Source organism: Austrofundulus limnaeus, unplaced genomic scaffold (genome assembly GCF_001266775.1).
Source record: "Austrofundulus limnaeus strain Quisiro unplaced genomic scaffold, Austrofundulus_limnaeus-1.0 Scaffold6, whole genome shotgun sequence".
NCBI lineage: Eukaryota > Metazoa > Chordata > Actinopteri > Cyprinodontiformes > Rivulidae > Austrofundulus > Austrofundulus limnaeus.
The window spans coordinates 566,307-584,581 of record NW_013952408.1 but is presented as its reverse complement, the minus strand read 5'-3'; the positions used below and the strand labels follow the sequence as shown (position 1 = coordinate 584,581).

At 40.6% G+C, this 18,275-nt stretch overlaps 1 protein-coding gene across 2 annotated transcripts in view; it reads left to right on the top strand.

Annotated features, from left to right (window-relative positions):
* Positions 1-951: 951 nt before the first annotated feature.
* cables1 (Cdk5 and Abl enzyme substrate 1) overlaps positions 952-18,275 on the top strand; it is a 21,804-nt gene continuing 4,480 nt past the window's right edge. The window contains exons 1-9 of one of the 2 annotated variants that reach the window (XM_014029272.1): positions 952-1,681; positions 9,646-9,717; positions 9,835-9,927; positions 11,022-11,099; positions 13,653-13,755; positions 15,035-15,191; positions 15,329-15,432; positions 16,661-16,767; positions 16,934-17,141. In XM_014029272.1, coding sequence (XP_013884726.1) covers positions 1,086-1,681; positions 9,646-9,717; positions 9,835-9,927; positions 11,022-11,099; positions 13,653-13,755; positions 15,035-15,191; positions 15,329-15,432; positions 16,661-16,767; positions 16,934-17,141 — 1,518 coding nt within the window. In that variant the 5' untranslated portion in view covers positions 952-1,085. Of the gene's footprint in view, positions 1,682-6,234; positions 6,258-9,645; positions 9,718-9,834; positions 9,928-11,021; positions 11,100-13,652; positions 13,756-15,034; positions 15,192-15,328; positions 15,433-16,660; positions 16,768-16,933; positions 17,142-18,275 lie in introns of those variants that run through there. The other variant, XM_014029265.1, reaches the window with a different exon arrangement.

The window sequence follows — 18,275 nt, the reverse complement described above, 5'->3', positions numbered from 1 at the left end:
ACAGTTTATCAGCTAATAAAAGTTAATTTTGGGGTAAGTTACTCTTTAATGCACTAAACGCAGCGACACAAATTTTTAAGTATTATCTTTGGGGCCGGTTAAAATTATAGCGAGGGCCAGATTTGGCCCACGGGCTTTAAGTTTGACACGAGTCAGAATTAGGCTGATGTTTTTCTTGAAGGCTCAGATTTCCACAGACCTTATCCTCATTTATGATGTTTTCTTTAGGAAACTGAAACTGATGACTAACTACACACTGATGACCGCTAAGCAAATAAAATCATGAATCAGCTTAAAATAAAGTCTGTTAGCAAAATCTATAAAAAAATGCTAAATGCTCCTCATTTCAGTTTTATATTATGTAAAGGATTTAGTTGAGTCGAGCTTCCCTTTCCAAATAACTTCTAATTTTAAATTTCACTGTAACTCACCAAAACACTCCAGCTTTGTTTTTCTTCCACTAGATGGCACATTTAGGGGGATTGATTAGTGGGCTACAAAAAAAAAAAAAAAAAAAAAAAAAAAAAAAAAAAAAAAACTGCATCCACGCTGCATGTCAAACAGATAGATGGCGCGGTTGCTTCAGATTTGCTGACTATGTGTCAGAAAACCATTTATGTTGTGAAAACAAACAGATCCCCACCAATCACAGCCCAAACATCTGGACTTTAAACAACAAAACAAATCAGGCCTGCTGCAGAGCCTGGGTGAAAAAAGCAGAGTAAAAAAGATGTGTTTAGTTTGTTTATGAGATGCAAAATTATTTTTAAAGACTTTGCTGTGTGCAACAAACTCAAGTTGGAGGTTTTGTGCAAAGTTGTTGTAGGAGACAGGCTTCAGCAGTGAGGAAAAGGTGGAAAAAAAGAAGACATGTTTCCTCGCAGTTGATTGGTCCAGATTTTCCTCGTGCTGCCACAGTCCTGAGCACACGTGACCTCCCTGTTTTCACCCACTTTAACGCGTGTACTTAAAAGACGAGCACCGCCATTCACCAGCGCGCAAACACGACCGCAGCAACACATATGAGCCGCAGGTAAGTTCGCTGCTGCTGCGGGTGGGGGGGCTCGGAACACAGGAAGTGGACCATGGCGGCGGCCATGAGCACATCCACGGCCACGCTTCAGATGAAGCACCCCAGCGTTGAGCAGACGCGGAAACGCATAGACCCGAGGAGGAGGCAAGCGGCGCTGGATTTCCTCAGCAACATTTCCCTGGACGGCCGACCCGTGCAGGACACTGCGGAGACTCAGAGCCAGGAGGGGGGCTCGCCGCTGGAGGCACGGACTAGACAGCCGAGCTTGGTCTCCCCGGAGCGCCTGGTGGGGCTCGGCGCTGCTGGCACCCCCGAGACTGCCGCTGCTGCTGCAGCCGCCGCTACTGCCGCTGCTGCGGCGGCGGCTGCGACCACAGCCACCCAGGCGCTCGCCCTGGCGAACCAGGCTCGCCTCGCCAGCAGCCTGGGCAGTGTCGGGACGGGTCCCGTCGCTTCCCCGGCGGGCGCGGATTCGGACGGCGACGCCTTCACGCCCTCGACGTTCAACTCGCCTTTCTCCGCGCTCCCTGCCTCGGCCAGGGGGAGGCTGCAGACCTACACTCAGGGAATCCTACCTGCCCAATACTCCAGGCAGTTCTCCCCGAGCTTCAGCCTGGAGGGCGGCCAGACTGAGCAGCAGAGGTCAAGGTAACTAAATAATGGCTTTACTTTACTTTGTGCAGCTGGGGACGTGCAACATGCTCGGGGAAACTTTGGTTAACTCAAAAGTTTGCCTGCAGCTTCAGTTTCAACTTAGCATTATTATTATTATTATTTTTTGGGGTGGGTGGGGGAAATCATTCCAAGCAAACTCAATACTCCCATGTTTATCTGCAAGGATGAGTAGGAGTCTTGAATGCTGCTAAAATAAACTGTGTGGGTTTACATTGAAAGGCTCCACAACAACATCAGTCTTCTGAGCATCTCTGCAGCTTACAAAGCTGCTAAAGTGCTTGCAGCTAAAAACAAACAAACAAACAAAAGGCATGTTTGTTAAAACAAACAAAAGAAAAAAAAATTTTGCTGAATAATTTTTTTAAGCTTAAACAAGCAGAAGTTAAAATATGCTGAACTATAAAAGCTAAAATTAGCAGTACTGTAACTAAAAGCTAATTATAGCAAGCTGTAGCAATAATCTAAAATTAGCAAAGAAACTAAAGGCTAAAATATTCAAAGCGAGATCATGTATTTAGGACACTAAAGTTCAAATGTTTAAAAGTTGAAAGGAAAAGCAGATTGAATTCTGGGTATTTATTTTGGGGATGTTCCTGCCGGGTGGGAAAACCACAACTGCTGTGTTTGGAACCAAAGTCTTACTGTTGTTTTCTCGCTCCAAAACGGCACGGAGAGGTCAAAAATGAATGAACACCACAAGCTGTTTCCTTGCAGGTTTCGCACAGTCAGCTGAAAAGTTGCTCTCAGTTCCAAGCAGCGCAGTTGACGTGGATACAACAATATTAATGTCCCCACAGCAGGAGGAGAGTTCAGCTGCGCTCCATGCTGGAGGTATCCACCTCCATGACTCACTGTTCTCCACTGGGACAGATGCGAGACGATTTCCAGGAATCCAGCTGCATTTGGGCTCTTTTTCTTTCTGTTTTTGTTTTCTGTTCCCTCGCTTTCTGTCCTGCTCCCTGTGGTTTTGTTTCCGAAATGTACTTCTGTGTTCGCGCATGCATGACTTCAGGAAAAAAAAAAACTTGGTACACACTTGCTGTCTCCTGCTCTGGGTGACGTAAACATCCTGTAATTTGACACCCTTGTCCAGCTTTATGTGCAACAGGGGCTTGTTGTTTCACGCAGCTCTTTGTCCGCCTCATCTGTGTGTCTTTAGAGCTACGAGGAGAAATCGGAGGGTCTCACCTGAACCCGTGGTGAAACGCCACTAACGGTCATCCTCTGACTCTTTCAACCTGCTGTTGCCATTCAGACGAAATCGTTTCCACGTGTAAGCATGAGGAGGAAGTTTGGGAAAAAGAATGGGGAAACATGACAGGAAAACCGTAGCATGAATGCTGACTCAGCAAACGTGTGTACAGTAGAATGCATTGGCGTCTAAAYATTTAAATGGCCCATAAACAACTTTAACAAGCACATAATGTGTAAAAAAAACAAGATATATTCTTTTACGCCATCTGATTTTCAATAAGGCTTTGTTTTTTTCATGTGTTATAACTCCAGGGCACCCCCACAAAGAGGTTCACTACACATAATTAAAATGTCACTCCCCACCAGGCTGTGGTATGTTTATTTCAGCTCAAGACGGAGAGGATTCATCTAGTGGGAAAAAAAACCTGCATTGTACCATTGATTACAAGGAGCTCTACCCCCTTTTTCACCATGTCATGGATTGAAAGGAGGTTGTTTTGTCTTCTGGTCTTTATATTCACCATTCATGGCTTCAAGTTTCACCACATTGGCCTGCAGATGCAAATTTGTTGCAATCAATGACTAATAGTTTCCTATGTTGGATAAACTATAGCTGGGGGGCCTAGCATGCAATGAAGACTGCATTTCACCCGCAAGAGTTTTAAACCAAGACCAACTTATGGTGAGAACTCAGAAGGTTAGCGATTTGGTCAAACCTAGAAAATGACATTATGTGCATTGTTTCAAAAAATCTGTTCAATGATTCAGGAGAGATTTTTGTAACTGTACAAGCAAATGAACACACAGGCAAAACCCATTATTGCTTCACCTTTGCCTTCTGCGGCATGAAATAATAAATGCAGAAGACAACAAGCCACAATTATTCATGAATTATTTCATAAAATTCTAAAGATCTGGTTTTCAAGGGTCCATTCTGGCGACACATCAGAGGCCCTGCTACTTCCTGAATGGGGAGCGGGACTCGAGGCCAAGAAGTCTGAAGGGAGAGTGTGTCTTTGATTCCCTCGAGGCAGGAAGTGGAGAACAGAAAACACAGAGCGCCGAGCCAGGCCATGTCTCAAAGCCCGGGCATCCTGCCTCTCTCCCAGCCAGGGACCTCTCCACACATTTCCACCAGCTGCCCTTGCAAAACAAGCCAGGCACTGTGCGGAGCGCTCGTCTGTCTGCGGCGCGTTGGTGGAAAATGGCTCCGCTCTTTCAGATTACTTATTTCTCAGCATTAGGATTCGTTTTACGTGGCTGTTCTCCAAAGGCTGCACCAAAAGCAGGGGAGCAGTTAGAGTTTAGCAACTTCATGCTGTAATTAATGGAGTAGAACCAGAAGGTTAGATAAGTAACACTGTGGTTTTGCATTGAGACCAGAGTTCTTCAGTAAGCAGGTTTCATAACCTAATCGCCCACCAACAAAGGTGAAGGCTGAGCAATAATGTTTTTGCACAAGTGTGGGTGTGTTTATTTGTCTGTACCGTTGGCAATCTAATCGACCTTAGTCTACCCAAATATTGCCATACCGTATATCTTACATAGCCCATATTGCAATATGCATTCCTAGGAATGCGAAGCCTCTAATCATAAATTGGCCCATTTAGAGCTTTGCCTTAAATGCATCACATCCATCACTGTCTAGTTATGTCTCCTGGGTGTGTAGAATAGTTTTCCCTCCGTCCTTTCTCCCTAATTCACAGTTGGACCAAAATGTCTCGCATCCTGTTTCAGCCATGTTCCCACCATCCAGACACGATCCAGACTCATGGATGTTCAGTGTTTTTAATAAATCAAACAATAGAACCTGGTGGGAGAGGGGGCAAGCAGAAGCCAAACTAGTGGTCCTTCTAGGTTTCCTCTGATTGAGCCACATGCTTCTGGTTAGGTGGTTGATTTATGTGCATTGAGGTTATGGTTGGCATAATCACCAAATTATATAATGAGGTTTCACTTTCTTGTTTTGGCTATTAGCAAAAGTTTGGGAATCCCACAGGAGCTAAGACTGAACAACAATGTACAGTACATGTTTGAGTTTTATTATACAAATGTTCAGAAATATCACCCCCCTCCAAAGAGAAAATGTAATGGTAACTGATGCCTGACTCAGAGCGCTAACTGTTCTGTTAAAAGCYATTACCCATTGGAGTCAATTACATCTAGCTGTTAGCAAAATATATTAACCGCAGTATGGATGCATGATGTATCGGCATTCAATATTGGTCATTTTTTTAGAATATCGTATTGGTCCCATATGTAAAACTGGGCCGATATAAACATCCGATATTGATTTCCCATCTTTTAGCTTTGTGCTTTTGTTTTGGGAGGGGAGATGGTTGGTTGAGCGGCATCTGTTTTATCATGATAGTGATATTGACGCTGCACAGCCAGGAATAACTGAAGTAGGGAGCCATGTCACAGGTCTGGTTGTTTTATTTATGGCATCAAAAAAAAAAGAAGACCCAAGTGTGTTTCGTGTGTATATGTATAATATAATTTGTGTGTTTGTGTAATATTGGTTATCGGCCATAATAGCAATAATTATATCTGATATCTATCTGCTGAAATTTTCATATCTGTGCATCCCTAAACCGCAGCATGTGTTTTAGGAAAACTGTCATTACAGATGAACATCTACTGCCAAGAAACTTTTGAATTCAACCCAATTTAAGATGGTCACCACAGGCAACTCCCCTTCAAAAACACAGAAAAGTCAGCTGATCTTGGCTCTTTTTACAAATATTGAGCTAAATTTGTTGTGACCATTGTTCCCAACACATAGGTACAACACATTACATGATGGCCACCACAGCTAGTCAACATTATTCTACACTGATGATTATTCCTCAATGAACTATGGTAGTAGATAGTCATTCACAATTCATACTCCAAGCACCAACAGAACGTATGAAACAGTATTGCATGTGCAAAATGCTATTTTTAAGCTTCGACAAAAATGGCAACAACTCCATAATTTCTCAGCACAGGATGATTTTAATCTTCATCTCTGGCAGGAAATGCAGTGGGCGTTGTTGAGCTTTTTTGGCAGTGCTAAGCCTTTAATTTCCATGTTTTTCTCCTTGTTTAAGACACTAACCGTGTCACAYATTGTTGCTTTAACACAGAAACGTTTAATTGTGTTTATGTTTTGGTGGTGTTCTGCTTATTCTACAGAGAACCAGACAGGCTCAACAGTCCTGGCTACATTTCTTTTCACAATCTGATAATAATCACACTTCCTTTTTTTTGTCCAAAGCTTTGTTTGTGTGAAGACTCAGGACGGTACGTTTACATTTGCCCAGCAACTCTGCAACCAAACAGAAGACTATGTCCCGTGGCCAGCTGCCAACAGGTTGTACGTGTGAACTTCTGAACAGTCCCCTTTTAGTTTTATAGCTTTGTGCAAGGCACTACCGGACAGGATTAGCAGTAGCTTTGTTTTATTCCAATATAATTTTATCACATTAAATGACTAAATGCATCATGAACTGAGCTCACAACATGCTGAAACTAAACGACTTCAGGTAACAATAAAACTTGAATATAGATGCTCGGACTAGTTAATATAAGTACACACTGACTGTTCTAAYCCTTGCTCCTAAACTTGTGTCCTAATGTGAATGAGTGTCCTGACTCATGTTTCCATGTTTAGGTTTTTCTTTTTCCTAGTCTGGAAAAAAAATCTGCATTAGGAGCATGTCCTTCTGCAGCTGTTCATCAGCTGAGGCTTGATCAAAGTCCCAACATGCTCTCAGCAGTTGTGTAAACACTGGAAATATCTTTAGTAAACTGGTGATTTAAGCTTTAAGTAAGAATACAGAGATTCATCATGGAAAATGACTAAATGTTTCTTAGAATGAAGACAAATGGCAGCAACAGAAGATTTCCCCTCATTGAATTATAACACTTTGCTCTTTTTAAAGATAATTATTGTTTTCGTATGTATCTTCATAGACCAATCCCTTAACTGCAAGTTTGTCTGTACACAAATGATACAAAGTGTACACCAGAAAATCTGAAATTCTGTCAAGTATTTTTTTCCCCTTAGGAAAGATATTGTTTTGTGTCTGCCTACATATATTCATAATAAATCCTGACAGAATTGGAGTCACAGAAAAGATCATTCTTTGAGTGGAGACTCTCCAACCCTCTGCACACATAATTCTACAAATTTATCATCATGTGTCTGTTGGTGAAAAGACCGGCCTGTTAGGAAATGCCAAAATATTGCACAACTCCTTTTTTTTTTTTTTGCAGAAACTGCTGTAGACTCTCCTCTGCTGTAAAATGTGTTGTGAGATTTGTTCTCCTGTTTGTAGCGTCTTCCATGTATTTTTTCAAACAAAACACTTCTGCATATGTTGTTCCATTTTTCACAGTTGTGTTCAGTTGGCAGTTCAGTGCTTTGACTTTGGTTTATGGTTCTTGTAGCTTTATACTTTTTGACGTATTTATCTTTTATTTAAAATAAAAATCCCCACATAAATACATGGAGATTGCCAAGTGCTTAAAAACTTTATTTAAAATCTGCTTCAGCATATCTGCTTTATTTTTTTTCTTATGCAAGTTTTTGCTACTGTTCTGCCACTTTTAGCTAGTTTCTCCCCTTAAGCCCCCAGCTACATTTTTGCCACATTTTGCTACTGTTTGGTTAATGTAGCTACTTTTTATTAATATTTTTAATTTAACATTGTTTTTGCTAGTTTTAGCTACTGCTTGGCTCGTTTTAGTTTGTTCTATGCACTTTTCAGCGTTTTTAATTTTACTTCAGCCTGCGTTTAGCTCACTTTTGCCTCCATTCTGTTAAAATATTAAATTGAGGATTAACGGATATGTTTCAATATCATTTATAGGATTAAACAATGCAATAACTGAAGTGATACATAGAAAAAAAAGCCTCGGCAGTAAGTGTGTACTTTGAGGAAAGCTGGAGAGCTTTACCCCGTCTGTCCATGTCTAATCATTGTCACTGAAAAAAGAATGATGAAAGACTGACCATAAATCACATGATACCCCTAATCTGACCCTCAGGCAGAGATCAAACCAGAACATTTCTTTATGACCCTGTTAAGAGACAGTCAAGCAGAGACTTGGTTGATGTCATCCACCAGCTGTTCACATCATATTAATAATTGAAAACCTAACTTTGCTTTTGATTAGTGCGTAATGATCTTCACTTGTGTTTACAGTCATAAGAGCTGCGTTGGAAATCTGCTCATTTGACTCGTTAAATCTCCAACATGATCTCAGTCTGTTGCTTTAAACTCTGGAGGATCCCTCAGGATAAAGTGATTTTATATTTATTTATTAACTTGCTTCTGTACACTCCACTTTTTCTCATTTTTAAGTGTGATCAGTTAATTTATAATCATTTTATTGTTTTAAGGCTACTGTGTTACAGAGTTACAACTCAAAACAGTCCCTTTTCTATTCATTTTATTATTTCAAATTGTTAGCCTGCAAATGATATAGTATTATTCTACTACTGTGGTGCTAAAAGTGCAATTATTGCCTCATTTTGCAACAGCTCAGGGTTACTTGGTTATCACATGTTGGTTTATTTCTTGAAGCTGGCAGCTGATCATATAAAAGTGATCCAGCAGAATTAGCCCGTCGTGCCAAGCAGCTAAAGTCTGAAATAAAGGCCATCTGTTAGAAAATGTGTTACACACGGAGCTCGCAGAGCCAGCTCGTTATCCTCTTAGCAGCTCTGATCCTGGAAAATTCTCTGTGGTCTTCAAAAGACTGAGGAGATCATTGACCACTTAGCCGAGCGGCGGAGTTAATCGATGGCAGACACGACTGTGACCAACAGAACACAAAAAGACGAGTCATAATTTATAGTCACTGTTGACCTTTTCTCCAGAAGCTTTCAATAAACTACAATTTTTTTCCCCCAAGGGTTGGATGTTGAATTTTAAGGCTTGTTGAATCTTGGGTGAACAATATCTGTCAGATGTTGACATTCTCATGAGAAATGGGCTACTGGAACAAACCATACTGATAGAGTTCTGTGAAAAGTGGTGAAATAAGCACCGATTGCAGTTTTCTGGCCGATCACGATCTTTAAAAGGTTTGACCTGCCTATGGCAATTTTTTGAATATACTGTCAGGTATTACAAGGTCACAGTACACATTTAATGTTCCAACTTTATTTTGAAAAACATTGAACATTACTTTTGAAACAATACAAACTTGTTTAAACTGGACATTAGGTAGTGCTCACAGAGGAATTTGTTAGATGAGAAGCCGATCTTTTCCACCGATCTCCCAAAATTAAGGAAATCGGTGCTGATAAATCGTTCTGCCGATCAGCGCGTCCCTAATATTGAGTTAACAGCTTTAAACCAATCAATCCGTTGGGTTGCATTTGATGTGTGGGAGTAGTTTGCAGCATTCGGCACTGCTGGTAAATGCTGCTGACTTTTTTTGTTTCTCAACAGCTAAAGCTGACCTCACTTTATGTGGAGGTCTTATGGATTTTCTGCTCTCACTTGATCCATTTGAGGTTTTACAGTGGGCCTCATGTTTGTTTAATGTTGTACCTTTTTTTTAATTAAATTGCTTTGTGGTTCTGTTTCTTTGTCTGAGTGTGGGGTTTAAGCTGCAGGAGGGAAAAGGTTGAGCAAAAGGACTGTTTTGTAGATGTATGAGGGTTATTCCAAATGTTTTKCCAAGTGAAATTCACTCCTTCAGGTTATTTTTCAAACGTTAAACTTCCCTTCTGTTTCCCTTCTCAGGCGAAGACTCATCTCTCAGCGCTCTTCGCTTGAAACTTTAGAGGACATTGAAGAAAACGCTCCTCTACGCAGGTAGAACCGAACGGCCGTCACATTCACTCTTATCGTTTAAAATAAAATATTCAGCTTTAATGAATTCTTGATCCATTGACCTTTTTTTTTGCTGGTGTTTTTGTCTTTGTGTTTTAGATGTCGAACCCTATCGGGTTCACCCCGACCAAAGAGCTTTAAGAAGATCCATTTTGTAAATAACATGAAGCAGCATGATATGCGCAATGGAAGGTATGGAAGGCAAACTGTGCCACTGTTGAGTCAATACAAGTCTTGACTGAATGATGGCAGGCTGTCCCAGTCAACGAAGTGCAGACTGAATGTTTCTCACATTACAGGACACATTACAGGCCCAGTCCATTCACTTCACTGACTTTTAATTAGTTTATTTATTTAATTTAATCACTATTTAAATGTTTGTAATTACACCAATAATGATGCTAAATGAATGTGTCACAGTTTTCACCAGCATGATTGCAGCACACAAATCCCTCACGTAAAGTAAATCTTGGCTCATTTTATAAACAGTTAAAATTATTATAGCGTAGTACAAATGTTTCTGACCTATACTGGGTATTTAAATTGTCCTATTCATTAGAAATATAAAATAGCTCAGCTGGGTTTTGGTCTTGTTGGGTTGTGATGTGGTTTAGTTCTGAGCTTAGTTAGATTTTTTTTATTTTTATTCCCATTATTTCTTTAAATATAACAGGACGTTGTCTATACAGCTCACAACTTGGCAAATAATTTTTTTAAGCGTGTTGCAAAAACTGCACATACTGGAGCGGGAGAAAAATAAAAATAGTGCAAAAATACAACTTCATGCTTGTCAAAACATTTTCTAGTTCAAGCAGCTTCAGCAATTGGAACAAATTGTGTCTGACAGACTGCCAGTAACAGAGCTGAAAGGTGTGTAATTTTAAAACTGGTTCTTTGTGCGTTTTATTGTTCAGCAGTTTTGGTTTATTCCTTGAATTTAGGAGCTGCTTTCTGCTTAAATTATGTATACGGTAGTTCAGTAATAAGTGGCTTAACAAAAATACTGCCTTGACTGTACATTTGTWAAAATAAATAAAAGCAGGGTGTAAAAACTATTTTTAACCTGTCTTTAAAGATTTAAACAAAATTTCCCTTCTGAACGAGTTAAATTTAAGACCTTTGCTGTATATACACAATGCTGTACATGTTTTACCATATATCCAAACACAAACTCTTACATTTCCAGTTATTTTTGTCATTCAAACATTTTTATGTAAACTGTCCAACTTGAAGCTGTGGATTTTGACAGATGCTGATGAGCTTGTTTACCGTTTTTGTTTCTGTAGGATAGTCCTTATCAGTGGCAGAAGATCCTTCTATAGTGTATTTTCTGTCCTGCCATATCGAGATTGTAGCCAAGCAGGGTATGTATGTGACAGCATGCCAAACTTTTGTAACTTCGTCCAACCTGTGCTCCCTCTTTCCCCCTTTTTTTTTCCATCCCTCTTGAAGGCTTGGCTTTGGTAGAGAYATTTCTTTTTGTAGTCGTTTTAATGGTTTAATATTAGTGATGCTTCAGATTGAACCTGCTGTAGAAAGCTCTCTGAACTTCCTYGGTTTATAGGAATAAAGAGCTAATAACCAGTCTGAGCAGTCAATTTACCAGCTAGCAGTAGCATCAATCATTTCCAATTTGAGGTTGTTCAATGATCTATCTACAACAGATCTTACTTGTTCATTTCCATTCCATACAGCCCCACTTCAAAAGATCTGAACTATCYGTTTTTAMTTTGTTTAAATGATGAAGCTTCAAAGGCTTGGTTGTGTATGCTTCTCCTGTCAAAAATGACTAGATAGTTGAATATTTGTTGCTTGTTTTGCTTTTTCCATCAATGCTCTGGGGGGCTTGTGGGGAATTTTTTTTTTTCATTTTTCCAGTTTGTTGTCATCCAGAGGAAATGTTGCTTGCTCTTCTGTTTACCAAGTTAACCGTTCCTGGGCCACATGCACTTTTCAGATTTATGAATTTGATCCCTGAACTTGTTTTATTACAAAGCGAGCTGTTTAATCTCAACCATGCTGGCAGACTTTCTGCTGCACGTTCGTATCACGGCTTTGGTTATTGTGTGCCAGTGTCACATCTAAGCTGTGTAACCGAATATTTTTTTGTCTTAAATATGGATATCGCTTATCTTTTTAAAAAAAAATTAATAAAAAAGGAACATAAAGCTCTTTGTAGAAGCACTTAACCTGGCTTGCTCTGAGCCTAGTTGCATGAGACGTGCTCAGACCACAGCCTAGTCACTTTGGAAAACGTGACACGAGGTGTTTGTGGAGGGAGAGGAAGGGAAACGGGACAGATAAACACCAGAGAGGACAATGCACAGAAAGAAAAGCTCCATGCCAGGGTTTAGCGAGGAGCAATAACAAGCTCAGAGCATTTGTGGAATGTCCTAAGCCAGCCAATCAGTGTAGGGTCAAGGGTTAATAAACCCCCCGCCACTCTCCAGAATGCACGTCTGACTGTTTTGTTGCAGCTAAATGACGGTTTTCAGCTTCAAAACATCATCATATTGAACAACTTAACACAAACAGCTCATTGGACAGTTTGGGTCATTGTTTCTCTGTAACACTAGTTTTATGCTTACCTTAAATTTTACAATATCAAAAAAAGAAGTCGGACATTACAAAAAATGTATTGATTTCAATAATTCTTTAAGGTTTTGAGGCGTGACTAGCTGGATGCTTTTAACCTTTTTAATTCTAACATTTTTCAGTCCTGTTTGGCAGCTTCAGAACTCAGAAAAACAGATGAATTTTCTTAGAGTGTTTGCTAATGAAGTCTCCAGGAAGGAAAGTGATTTAATGTTAACCTTTTGGGTTATTTTTGTATWTCTGATCTGTTTAAAACACTTTGAAGTGCATGAAGAGCACAATACATAGAATGAAACACTAACACCTGTGATTCTTGCATGTTGCTAAATAATGGTAGCGTTTCCTTTCCTCTCTGTTCTCTCAGTAGACTCAATCAGAACCTTTTTATTTAGCTTTATAGGGGAACACACTCTCTCTCCCTTAGAAAGCTTTTCCTTGTCTCCTGYTTTGCCCCATTTTTTTTATTTTTTATTTTTTTTCCTTTTTAATTTCCACCACCCTGCAGAACGCCTGCTGCCTGCGGAGCTCCTTTGCCATGATGTGTCAACACTGTGTCCTGACGTGCTTGTCTGCCTGATAACACTGTTTTCATTTCAACACATCGGTCCCACATGTCTTCTAAACACGGGGAGAGTCATTGGGGGGGGGTATGTGTTTGCATCTGAAGACAGTTTAMATGGGCAGCGAGACTGAGGCAGGGAAGATAAGGGAGCAGCAAGAAAACAGAACGGTTTAACCGTTGTTGTCGTCCTAAAGTGTCGCCACTCTACAAATATTGTCAAAAGATAATGTTGATTCTTGCCCAGCTATTTGTTGAGCAATAACTTCATTGCAATATATATTTGCAGAAAATAATAAATGCCTATATATTTAGCTCGTACAACTTGTAGACRGAGACTAGCTGGCCACTATTTGGTGCACTGGCACACTTTTTGTTTTTCAACCATCTGTTTTCTGCCTCACGAGGGTCTTAGCCTCCTTTTGCAACCGTTCCACAGCAGTATGACATCTCGGGCACTGCTGAGGCAGCAGCTAATTTTTCAAAAGGGTTGGCTGGCTCCAGCACTMCATCCTTTCCTCCCAAGGGCCCGCTTTATTTCTGACTGCCTTGAAACGCACCCAAAGAACACCAGCAATTACAGAAACTAGGCCAGCTGATGAGCGCAGATCGATAAAACGTCTATATTTGTAACCTAGAATACGCGTGTAAAGAAAAAAAAAGAGGAAGAGCAGGGCTGGCGAAGACGAAAGAAAGTGAGAAGTCAGAAGAAGCTGCAGCTTAATGTTTGGTGAAAGCTCTAAAAAAGTCTTGTGCTCAACAGGGATGTAAAGRCAGAAGGACGTCAGCGACACCCATCAGGAGGTGTAAGTGCCAAGGAGATGGTGATTGGGCTGGAAGGAGTGGAGCTGGGAGCAGATGGAAAGGTGAGAAACCAATGAAAATGTCTGTTGTAGGAGTTCGACATTGTCATGTTAAGTTTTCTAAATAAGGCTTAATTCCTGCTGGGAATTGGCATTTGAACTCTGTTTACATAGCTGCCTTCACAGAAAACATCCAACAAAAAAGAAAAGCTTTATTTCTGCTGATCATTTTTGTTAGGGGACTTATGTAAAGCCAACCTTTTTAGACATTAAATGCATTTTGTTGTGTGCTTGGAGTGTGTAGGAGTGCAGCAGTTTTGAATTTAGTCGCTCCGGGTGCTGCGTAGATTTCTTGATATTCTGTTTGGTAGGGCTGTGTATTGGCAAGAATTTGGCGATACGATACATATCATAACAGAGGGGTCACGATATGATATATCCCGATATATTGCGATACTGTAAGCAAGGCAATATATTGCGATATATTGTGATTTTTTTTTTTGTCCAAAAATTCTATTAAATAAAAACCTCTTACCGAAATAAAAAGAAAGAAAAGCTAATGTTTACTCACAATGCTAATGCTACCCTTACTCTCTGGCGCTCAAGAGGTAGAGGAGCCAAATGGCTGGCTCACTGCTGCCAACTAGTGGTCAGAGGCTGAACTACAACATAAAAATGAATGAATGGCTGGCAAGAAGGTTGACATTTTAAACCTTAATAAAAAATCGATACAGGGCTTTAGAATATCGATACAGTATCGGGAAATGAAATATCGCGATATTTCAATGYATCTATTTTCTTATACCCCTACTGTTTGGGCTGTATTTTTCAGCTCATTCAGTTTTCTTTGTTCTCTATTATCTTTTCTGAACTATTACATCACAGTTTTGCAATAGAACTGCCAAATAAGGTCTGGACTTGCCAACTWACCAATTTAATCGTCTTTATTCTCCTCTGGCTCTTAACTCAAACATGTAAGGCTGGATGGACAAGTCTTCCCTTGTTGACGTCTTCTAATATTAAATTAAAAAAATCTGTACTGGCATATAGTTGTATCACTGCTATCAAACTTGAATTTAAAGAGACAAAACGAGTTGATCTGAAACACCTCAGAAAATGGGTGAAAGAGGGGCTTGTGGAGCTACAAGGAGGAATTCAGACCAAAGCGTTGCAGTTCCACTTTATATAGACCCCAACTGAATGATTTAAATTTGAAAAGAAGGATTTAAAAGCAGGAAATGTCTCCTTTTTTAAAGGCTAAGTAATTCAAATTACAACAGAAAACCAAATAAGTTTTATGTATTTTTTTCTCAGACATTTAAAAGCCTATTTGTTTTTGTAGACCGTGTCCTACACCCAGTTCCTSTATCCCACCAATGTGTTGGGAGGTCGAAGGAACACGATCGACTCCACCTCGTCCTTCTCTCAGTCTAGAAACGCGAGCCACCGCAGCCTCAGTTTGGGCAGAGCCAACAGCAACCAGAGCAGCTTAGACACAGGTTAGTGGACCGTGAACACGTACTTAACTGATTATGGATGTTTGGAAGCTTCGCACTCAGCTAAAATGTACTTTTATTTCAAATTAAAAGACGGAGCTCTGGTTAAACCTGTTGTTTTTCGTTTGGGTGCCTTGCAGGGAATGACTTTGCGGAGTTTCGGGAGTACGACCCCAACCTGCTGGAGGATCCGCAGTGGCCTTGTGGAAAACACAAACGGGTTCTCATCTTCCCCTCGTACATGGTGAGAATGTACATGACCACGTCCAACACACCACTACCGGCAACGACAACAAAAACAACCTCTGTCCTGCCCTCTGCAGAGCACGTAGAGAAGATTGTTTTCTCTCAAAACAAACCTGAACAGTGACTCGTCTCTGCTTTGACCGTCTTCTCAGCAGTCCCTGTGATATCTCACCATATATGCTTACTATCTCAGGGCTGTTTTCATTTTTATCATCAGTGTTGACCTTTTGTGCTCAAATCTTCCCACCGCAACCAAGAACAATAACACCGGAAAGATTTGTTTTGCAGTTTGTTTCTGAAACAGAAAAAAAAATTCCTGAAGTTTATCAGCTATAAAGGAGTCAGGCGGATGTTTTAGATCATCTTTAATCTGCAAGGTCAGTGGTGCCGTCTCTCTCTCTCTTATTATTATTCTGGGCCTGAATAAACAAATCCCCTTTACCTCTGAGCTGCAGCTCATAAAAAGTCACTATAACAAAGCAAACAGTGCAACAGCACCGTGTTTGCGCCTCAGTTGTGCTTCTCCCTCTTTACTGATAAATAAGACCAGGTTTTATTGTAGTTGGAAAAAGAAAAAGGAGAAAATTTKGTTTTTGTTGCACAAACTTGCAAAATGAACAAGAGCTGACAGAACTGAAATGTTAGTCAAGGAAAGGCTGAGGTTTTTTTTTCGTTTCTTCTTCCTCTGATTACAAAACTCAGGGTCTGACAACAATAGCCATTGTATTTACTACAGCAGTGGAACTTGTGAATTCTTTGCATTCCAAGARCACGGGCCGCTTGCAAGACAAAGCAAAGATCCAACGCTTTGCAAATGAATGAGAATGTATTTTTAACATTACACAAAAGGAAAAGAAGTGAAACTGTTTTTAAAAACTAAACGTGTTGATTAGTTTTTCCGGGGCTTCATCCTCTGAGCACAAGGTGTTTCCACACCTCTGCTAGGAATGTCAGGTGTTCTGTCATGTAAAGTGGGGAAACAAAGAAGAAAAACCAAACAGACAAGTCGACTTCCCTCATACCAGAACCAACTATTTGTTATCTGGTTGATAATTAATAATGAAAACGCAAAGAATCAAAACCCGAGGGGTCATATTTGGCACCAGCACCCAAAGCGTCTCCTCATTAGCCCGTGGAATTCAACACCGGGGTGTAAGAGTCCAGGTTTGTTCCTCTCCGTGATCAGCCTGCTCTCGTTTTGACACCGGCTCTGGTTCTCGTTTCAGACCACGGTCATTGAATACGTCAAACCTTTCGACCTGAAGAAGGACATGAACGAGACTTTCAAAGAGAAATTCCCTCACATTAGGCTCACGCTCAGCAAAATCAGAAGGTAAATGAACAAAAAAACTGGAGAAATTGGGCTGATTTTTTAAAATGACTTTCCTTTTAACTTCTTCCTTTTCTCTCAACTCCCTCGTGTGTGTGTGTGTGTGTGTGTGTGTGTGTGTGTGTGTGTGTGTGTGCGTGCGTGCGTGCGTGCGTGCGTGCGTGTGTAGCTTGAAAAGGGAGATAAGAAAACTGGCTCACGACGAGTGTGGCTTTGAGGAACCCACCGTGGCCATGGCTTTTGTCTACTTCGAAAAGCTCGTTCTTCACGGCAAACTGAACAAACAGAACCGTAAACTCTGCGCCGGAGCGTGTGTTCTTCTGGCAGCGAAGATCGGCGGCGACCTYAAGAAACAAGAAGTCAAGCTTCTGATTGATGTAAGTCTTCGGCTCAAGTTTTTCTTTAAATTTGACGATTTTTGTCTTTCAGTGTTTTTCATGTGGAGTTCTTTTTAGGCTGAAGGATCTACAACTCASTTTTACAGAAACTGAGCTAAAGTGTGATGTGGTAGCTGAGAGTCATTAACAACACAYTCTGAAGGCTGGTTTGTACCTGGAGTCACACAAATTGGTCCCCCTKCTRAGTGACAAAGAATTGTGTAACTTCCRTCTGCTCTYCCGCTSCTATCCCCCGTTGATAGCCGTCGTGTACATTGCCCCAAATAAAACTGCGACACGGACCTTTCGTCTCAGAGTGTGATTAGTTAGAAAGTTGTGGGTGTGTTTGCTCATGAGCTGGACCAGATCAGGGCTCCAAGCAGCTCTTCCTTCGGCATTTGTTTTGTTTWAAATAGGGCTGCACAATATRTYGCAAATTTATCGTTATCGCGATAACAGCCAGTGCAAWATGCATATCGCAAAAAAACGCACAAATTACAATAAATGATTTGCTCCAATGTTTGCATCTATGTTGTTTGTTAACATTAGGGATGTCCCGATCCAGATTTTTTGGCTCCTGATACAATCCAATTTTTTTAATGATTAGTCTTTCCGATACCGATCCGATACAGCTTTATTTCTTTTTCTTTCCAAGTGACAAGGTTGGTAGTATTAAAGCGAGCCCTGCTGTTCCCACCACGAGAAACATCCAGTTTGCAGATTTTGCAAGCTGCAGTTTCAGCATCGTTTTCCATTGAAAAGTGTTCCCACACTGTGGACATGGTTGCACACTTGTGTGTGTCTTGACCTCTTAACGGCAGTTGTAAAGCATGATGATGCTGAAAACTGTTGCGAAAACTGGATCGGCCCGATCACGTGACTAAATCCGATTCTACCCGATTTTCAAAAAATGGCCATATCTGCCACCGATACCGATACTGAGTATATGACCGGGACATCCCTAGTTAACATCAGTCTGATAAACAAAATGGACCAGAAAAACATCAAATCATAATGACCTCATCATGTTGTAATGGGAATTACAGCGGGTAAAATAAGTATTGAACACGTCACCATTTTTCTCAGTAAATATATTACTAGAGGTGCTAATGACATGAAATTTTCACCAGATGT